The sequence below is a fragment of the Elaeis guineensis genome, chromosome 2, assembly GCF_000442705.2.
Source record: "Elaeis guineensis isolate ETL-2024a chromosome 2, EG11, whole genome shotgun sequence".
Lineage (NCBI taxonomy): Eukaryota > Viridiplantae > Streptophyta > Magnoliopsida > Arecales > Arecaceae > Elaeis > Elaeis guineensis.
In genome coordinates this window covers 86,257,042-86,264,610 of record NC_025994.2, presented here as the reverse complement: position 1 = coordinate 86,264,610, position 7,569 = coordinate 86,257,042, and the positions used below count along the sequence as shown (strand labels likewise).

The 7,569-nt window shown below is 45.8% G+C and overlaps 1 protein-coding gene across 4 annotated transcripts; it reads right to left on the bottom strand.

Moving 5' to 3' along the window:
• Positions 1-326: 326 nt before the first annotated feature.
• LOC105056490 (probable galactinol--sucrose galactosyltransferase 2) lies at positions 327-4,873 on the bottom strand. Of its 4 annotated transcripts, none has more exons than XM_019854837.2 (15): positions 4,646-4,873; positions 4,205-4,468; positions 3,844-4,121; positions 3,575-3,665; positions 3,413-3,461; positions 3,183-3,274; positions 2,997-3,107; positions 2,769-2,891; positions 2,244-2,654; positions 2,011-2,152; positions 1,855-1,922; positions 1,479-1,613; positions 1,155-1,372; positions 988-1,076; positions 327-877 (listed from the first exon to the last, which is right to left on the bottom strand). In XM_019854837.2, exons 2-15 carry the CDS (start codon positions 4,393-4,395, stop codon positions 509-511), a joined length of 2,367 nt encoding a protein of 788 aa, XP_019710396.1. In that variant the 5' UTR covers positions 4,396-4,468; positions 4,646-4,873; the 3' UTR covers positions 327-508. The 4 variants fall into 4 exon arrangements, with proteins under 4 accessions (XP_019710396.1, XP_019710405.1, XP_010937013.1 ...); XM_019854846.2 differs by having other exon boundaries at positions 4,205-4,401; positions 4,646-4,871; XM_010938711.3 differs by having other exon boundaries at positions 4,205-4,453; positions 4,646-4,869.
• Between the last annotated feature and the right edge of the window lie 2,696 nt (positions 4,874-7,569).

Sequence of the window (7,569 nt, the reverse complement as noted above, 5' to 3'; positions counted from 1 at the left end):
GGTTCCAAGCATTAGAAACAAGTCATGTTTTACAAATGACTGAATATCCTGAATGGATAAACAAACTTCGCTCCAACAAAAGGCACAGCAGGGGATTAGAGTCCACATCCGTCAATTGCCTTCTCAAGTGACTAGAAATCAGCAGCTTTCAACAACCCAGCCATCATAAATTTCTGTAACTATAAAATTACCCCAAAAGCTCTTGCACTCAATGTTCATAGATAAACACAGTTACTTTATTCCCACGAGCGACGAAACCGAACACTACAGCGAAGATATTCCTCTGGAGCCAGGGACTAACCACTCGACATCTCCTTCACTCAATGTTAATAGATAAGCACAAGAATTTTATTGCCATAAGCGATGGAAGTGAAAAGTACAGCCAAGTCATTCTCCGGAGCAAGAGCCTCCATTTTGCTCTCTTAAGTCATTCGATCTACCATTACTACATTAAACTCCCCGCTTTGTTAAAAAATCTAGCAACAAATACACCCACTACCGCACCCTCTCATACTTGGATCTCAAGAGCCCACCGGTACATCTCCTTCTCCGGCACAGGGATATCGAGCAACACAAGTCCCGTAGCAGAATCATAGCTGAACTCCACATCGGAAGAATCCAAAGTACATTTAATCGGCCTTTGGGTTGAGTAAAACCCGAACCTTCCACATCCCCGAACTCTAAGAACAACCGCCGCGGTAGCCGCTCTGTTCTCACTAAATTGCTCGGCCGCATCGAAGGAAGAATCGCCATCATCGCGGTCCTCCGTCGAGCCAGTGGATGATGACATCCGGATGTCGAATTGCTCCACGGCTCCGCCAGAATTAAACATATCCAACAGTCCGATGGGTGCCACCGAAATGCCCGGGCTGATCACCTGAACAAATGCCAGGAACAAAGGTTTGGATGAGATCGAAACTCATGAAGTCCAAAAAAAGGAAAAAAAAAAAAAAATGCAAAAGTTAAGCTATGAGATCAAAGTAGTACCTTAATGGGGCAGATATGGAAGAGCTCATATTCCAGAACTTTGAGAGTCACCGGCAACGTAGCGGCTTTCGGCAGCCGAACCAATTCACCTGCGAAATCAACAAATGAGGATATGGTCGGGAAAAAATTGCAAGAATTTAGTGGGAGAACGAAGGAAGATGGTCAACCTGATTTATAGGCATAGACGACGGCTTGGCCATCCCATCCTTCGCCAGCGAGTTGGGCGATGCCATCGACATCCCGGGCGCTGACGGTGCCGGTGAGGGTCCCCGGGGCGGCGTCGTGGACGCGAGTCTTCTTGGCGATCTTGCACCACCCGGCGCCCTGGCAGTTGAACACGCCAACCACGCCGGTGCACTTGTTCACGTTCCATATCTTCAGCAAGCTGCACCAATAGTAACATATCATATCATAATTAGCCTCCATTACAAACCAAGGAGAGGGGTCTCTTCTATATTTCGATATTAAATTAGCAGGGGAGAAAAAGGTACCTGGTGCCATCACGGGCGGGGTCGTTGAAGAGGCTGTCACGGGTGGGACGGCCAGGGAGTAGCGCGCGGAGGACGGACCCATCGGGCAGGACCAGCTTCCTCAGTAGCTCGAAGTTGTGGTGGCCCGGCTTGTCACTGATACATCACCAATTATTAACAGCAATCAGTAAGCATTAATCAGAAAGAGACGACACATCTTGCAGGGCACGTCCTGTGTGGTGACATGGTTTCCCTTCCACATAGAAGGGAATGCTAGGAAGCAAAAAGACTTCAATGTTTCAAGGGAAGCGTCTTGGAACTATTTTATTATTATTATTATTTTTTGGGTAATGAACGCCATGAAAGTATGAGAAGAGTATGCTGATAGGTGGCTCACCTAACGTAGATTGCGCACCCACCGACGGCTCGGGCAGCTCCGTGGTATTCCGCCGCAGGATGGAGGCTCTGTTCGCAAACCAGACATTAGTAACACCAATTTCAGTCCATTCCATTTCTATGCCTATATAAAAGAGAGTCGTTGTGCAGGACTTACATGGAACATATCCCAGTCGGGCTGCATAAATTCGCCCAGGAAAAGCGAATTATACGCTACCGACGAAATGTGGATCGTATGCGACGCTGGATCCCTCGGGAAGAAGTCGTCCGACGCCCTCACCACCGCCGTCTGCTTCGCACTGCAGAGCCAACCAATCACAGCCGTCAGATCATCATCACACGAGTCGCCGGGCTGGGCCCACACTAATAAATACTGACTCTAACACCTACCTGTAGAGCATGTCCGTGTTGTGGCACATGCAAGAGATGCAGCCGTTGTCCGGGAAATTACAAGTAACGGAGGCCTCCAGTGCCTGGTGGTAGGCACGCGTGAGGGAGACACGGCCACCGTGGCCGGCACCCAAGGTCTCGATTATGTTCTGGACGTCGACTTTAACGCCGTCAACTCCACAGGAGGCTAGATAGGCGTGGAGTTCGTTGTAGAAGCTGTACACCTTCTTCGGGTGTACCAGACCCAGCCCGTGCACCGCGAGACTGTCCATCACGATATCCGGTTGGTTTCCCGTCACCCCAGGTGAGGTCACCGGGTAGGCCAATGTGCTCTCGTAGTGCTCCATCCCCTCCCCCGCCGGCTTCACCCCTCCCCAGTACCCGGCCATCGCGTGCCAGACGTACACGTACCTGCATCACATCGTATATATAAATATATTTATATCCTCGACGTATCCCGTCCATCTGCTCTAAAATCAACGGATTTTTCTTTTTTTAAAAAAAGGACAAGACAAGGGTACGCACTTGACGTTATTGTGTTGCTTGGCTTCGTTCACGACGACCTTGAGTCCAGGGGATTGGTCCTCCTCCCCGTTTTTCTTTTGGAACTTGGCGTTCTCCTTGATCCCGGTAAGCCTACTAGCGAATCTGGAAGACGAAAACAAGCAAGGCGTCAAACCTGTCACATCACCCCCTAGATACTGATAAAAGTGAGACCAGTAAAACAATGGACGGCCGGTGATTGATTCTTACTGTGCTCCCTCCTGCACGACGACATTGGAGGTGTCCTGAACTTCGGAGCCGATTTGTTGCCAACCATCGTCTATGATCAGGAACCGCGGATGCGCCCCACCCTCCGATAAGCTACACCGTCGATAACCAACGGTTATGATCAAGCTCAAAAACGGATTTGGTAAAGTCGGTAAATGTCAGAACTACCTTTTAAGGCCCTCATGGACGCCCTCGGCCGTGACCTCAGTATAGAAAGCGTCCCATGTGCACCACCCGAACCAGTCCAGGAAAGAAGGAATCTGCCATCACCCAGTAAACGTAAAGAACGTTAATTTGTTACTATTACGACATTATGAATGCGACTGTGGAATAATCTAGAAAAAAACAAAGTTGAAGTCAATAATTTAGGGCGACGAAATTGCTTATTTCTTGGATACCTTCTTCTTCCCACGGTGATGGAATGTTCCCATGTGTTTCTCAACAGCCCTGTTTGTTCCCATCATGATGGTTTAGCATCCAAAATCACAAATCTGAACTTAAGATGAAAACAGGAAAATTGAAAGGGGGGAAAAAAAAAATCTACGGTGTTTGATCCATACTTAACCGCCTCAGTAATTACTTCGAAGGGGTTAGTCCCGGAGTGCATGTAGACCATGTACAGCGCCTGGTTGGTCTCAACCGCCAAATCTCCTGCACCCAAAGAAAATTTAATATTATCTAAAATGAATAAAAATTCAAAATTATGATCTAATTTGACCGGACGCTGGGTGTCCAGGGTTCTCCAATGTAACAACTCGAGTCGTCCGATCGGTGAGTCGCACTGGATTTCTTTTTTCTTTTTGGTGATATTTTTTGTGGCCAAACTTACCGCTCTCGAGGCAGATCTCTAGCTGATCGTGCTCGTTGCCTTGGAGAGCGGCCCGGAACTGGCCCTCGAGGAGGGGGAGGAAAACGGTGTAGATGGTGGCGGCGCTGCCTTCCTCTCCGGAATCGCTGGCGGCGGCTCCGAGCTCGACCTCCGCCGTGCCGTCCTTGCTCTCCACCAGCATGAACTGGGTCTCCAGCGGCACGTCCCGGCCGGCCGTCCCCATCCGCTGCGTCATCCACCATAGCTTGAACCGGAACAGGCACATGAATCGCAGCCCCCTGCAACCACCACTAAATCGTTACGTTTCGGATCCGATATCCGATGCAAAGTTCGAGGAAAAAAAGAGGAGATGATGGCGTACTGGAGGGTGCCCATGGGGAAGACATGGAGGCTCTTGCGGTCGGAGGCGGTGGCGCCGATGAAGGCACCGGCGACGGGGCCGACGCCGGTGCCATGGGTGAGGACGATGTTATCCGGGACGCCGGTGAGGATGGTCTTCCCGTGGACCACCAGGTTGCCCTCGCTGATCGAGATCTTTGGGCCCAACGTCATCTTGCCCTAAATCACCGTCCAAATATTCAGAAGCCTCGCATAAAATAATTACCCTCCCCTGTATCTACAAAATCTTCATCAGAGAACAAATAAACCCCAAATTTTAGTTTTCACGAAAATTTTCTTCGTGAATACTGTTGATGGTTTTTTCCCAAAAAAAAAAAAACTGTTGATGGAAATGAAATGAAGGTTTAAATCTGAAGCCAAATCACTTCTCTCTGCAAATAGTATTCCAGGATCCTGTACTCACCTTTTAGATTCTTAGTTGGAGAAGAAGATAAATCGATCACTAGGAGTTCCAAGCGATTGATAGCGAAATTAGGGTAGAGAAGATGGTAAGAAATAGATCGATGGCTAGACAGACATATAAAAAGCACTCAATAGAATAAATGCACCCCAAAAGGAACGCCTCTTCTTCGTTAGAGCACTCCTTTGGACACAACTCTATAACTATAACTAATGCCCGCTCTTGCGATGTGGGGGAGGAGAATGATGAAGGGATGGGTTTATATCCTCCCGCCGCCGCTAAAGGTCGAGCAAGTCCAAGGCATGACATGGAATGGGATTTTGCACGTGTAGCGACCCTCCTTTTACGCATTTACCCATGGCGGTTCCGATGCTTCACATCTTCCCTCGGGAGATTTGTTTGCGAGCAAACAAAGGTTTGCGAAGGGTAGTCGTGGAAACTTAACGGTGACGACAGCCACGTGTGATTCGCGCTTGGATTACGGATTACGGAATCGAACATGCTCCTTATCGCGACATGATGAAATGGTGAAAAAAGAGCGAATAAAACTCGTACGTGTGTCAAAGAAACACGTACGTGTGAATATTCAGTCACTACACCGACGGGGGAGTATATAAACGACGAGGGTCATAAAATTGTGAGTCGGCTACATTTGGACCGTTCGTTTGAGTGAACGGTGTACGTTTGATCATTTATCTGGACCTAACAACGAACTACTTTCATCATGTCATGTGTAAACAAGCATGCCAATATTAAATAGATCTAGATGTTTCCCTTCTGTAGATTGGATTGTTCTAGAGTTGTCTTTCAATTTCGAGACTTTCCATGGATCCTTTTGTTACTTGAAACTACCTTGACTTTATTAGCACTTAGCGCATGGATATAAATATAATTATGTTGTCACATTTTTTCATTTCTACCTTTGAAACATTATCTAGATAGATCTAGAAGAAAATCATGGAAAATAGAATATATTGCAGATTAAACTATCACACGTAAACAAAACACACAACCATGCTAAGTAGGACATTAGGTTACTGTCACCACATATTTTTTTAGCAGAATATCGTCACCAGGAGAAAGCATGTAGTTGATACGTGACAATTAACATCCATTATCAATTAAAAATCATTTCTCTTTTATTATCTTATCATAAAGAATCCACTATCTTAAGCTTCTATTTTGATAACATCTCTGGCTTTCATTAGTCATACTAAAGCACTAGTGAGCTGCTTTATCAAATTTGCTTTTATTATCCACCTTCCCATAAGCATCTGGAATCAAATTTTCTCGTACAGAGTCGATGCTTATTATTTTATCAATTTATAATGATAAGATATGCTTAGGTTCTTTTTTGATGGGAATAGGAGGTAACATGATGTTACCTCCTGATTATTATTGAGACTAGTTGGTAAAAAACTAAGTTACAGAGAACAGGCCCTATAGAACAAATAAACAGCAAACAGAGTCAAGGTCCTTTCAGACATTACACTGAAAGAAATGTTACATTTCCATTATAGCAGCCATGCGCATCAGATGCTGCTTGTCCAGCCAAGGATTATAGCCTCTTCCACATGCTTTGATGATCAACCGAATCGTTTAAAGAGCACAAATGACCTCAATTATTACAATCCTGTAGAATCTTCTGTGATACTAAAATCAAGGGTCTTTTTTTGGTTTATGAAGAGTCGTGCATTCCTCTCTCTCCAAATTTTCTAATACATTGCTGTCACTGATTAGTCCCCAACACTGTTGAACATGAGCTTTCTATTCTTTTGCTTTCAAGCAGTACAAAAATCATGAGAACCCATAGCTCTTCCTCTCGGATTCAGCTGTAGATTTATTGTGGTCCAAAGGCTCTTTGCAAAAGAGCACCTAAAAAATAGATGACTCACTGATTCAACATTGGCGCTGTACAGAGAACAACCAAAGCTCACGTTCCATCCCTTCTTTGTGGGCGCTTTCGCAACTTAAGTTTTGAAGCTAGCAAAAGAAAAACCTTTGACCTTTTGGGCGTAAGAGCCTTCCAAATACTTCTTGTGCATGGACATCCCAAACCATTGAAGTTTATAAATCTATAAAATGAATCCACGGTGAACATACCATTTTGTATAACTCTCACACCAACTAGGGATAGTAGTCGGATCTAATTGGATCATAAACAAATCGAATCAGATATAGATCGGATCAGAAAATATTAAATCTGAATCCGACCTGTTTATTAAACAGATCATATTTTCAAATATAAATCTGATTTATTTAATAAACATGTCACCTGATTCGACCTGTTTAATCTGTTTATATTTATAATAGATTAAAAAAATCTATTTATGAATTGTGATCTGCTTAAAAAAATAAAAAAATAAAAATCAACCCCTCACCTCTATCTCCGATCTCTGTTGCTCGCCAGTCATCATGCTCTCGACCAAACTGCAGCCCGCCCCTCCACCCTTATCGACATCGCCGGCGTGCTCACCCCTCCGCCCGACCCCCCTCTGCCCTCGCCTACATCACCGCACTTCGACAAGCCTTCGGCGATGCAAAAAGAAGAAAAGGGGAGGGCCGAGGAGAAGAGAAAAAAAACTCTAGTGGGGCTGCGGGATGGAAACAGAAAAATCAAAAAGAAATCGATTTTAAAAAAAATCCTAAACCCTAAAAAAAATCGAGATGGGAATGTATCTCTTGACCGCTTGCTTCCCTGCGACAGCGAAACCCGCCACCAGCCCTCCGATCGCCTCAATGATGGCCACCAATCTCATCCTGTCGCAGCCCTTAGCCATCTCCCTTTCCTCTGTCCCATCAGGATCTCTCAATCATCGAGGAAGAGGTCCTCAGGCACATGGAAGATGCCGTGAGTGCAAACGATGGTGATGCCGACCATGAGAGCGGAGATGAGGAGGGATCCGATAGAGGTGAGGAAGATGACG

Bases quoted from the DNA above. Each gene is read 5' to 3' on its own strand.
- LOC105056490 (XM_019854837.2), bottom strand. From the start codon at position 4,395: ATGACGTTGGGCCCAAAGATCTCGATCAGCGAGGGCAACCTGGTGGTC. The intron at 2,655-2,768 runs GTGCGTACCCTT...GATGTGATGCAG, and splicing joins AAGCAACACAATAACGTCAA to GTACGTGTACGTCTGGCACG. The intron at 1,077-1,154 runs GTTGACCATCTT...TTGATTTCGCAG, and splicing joins CGTCTATGCCTATAAATCAG to GTGAATTGGTTCGGCTGCCG.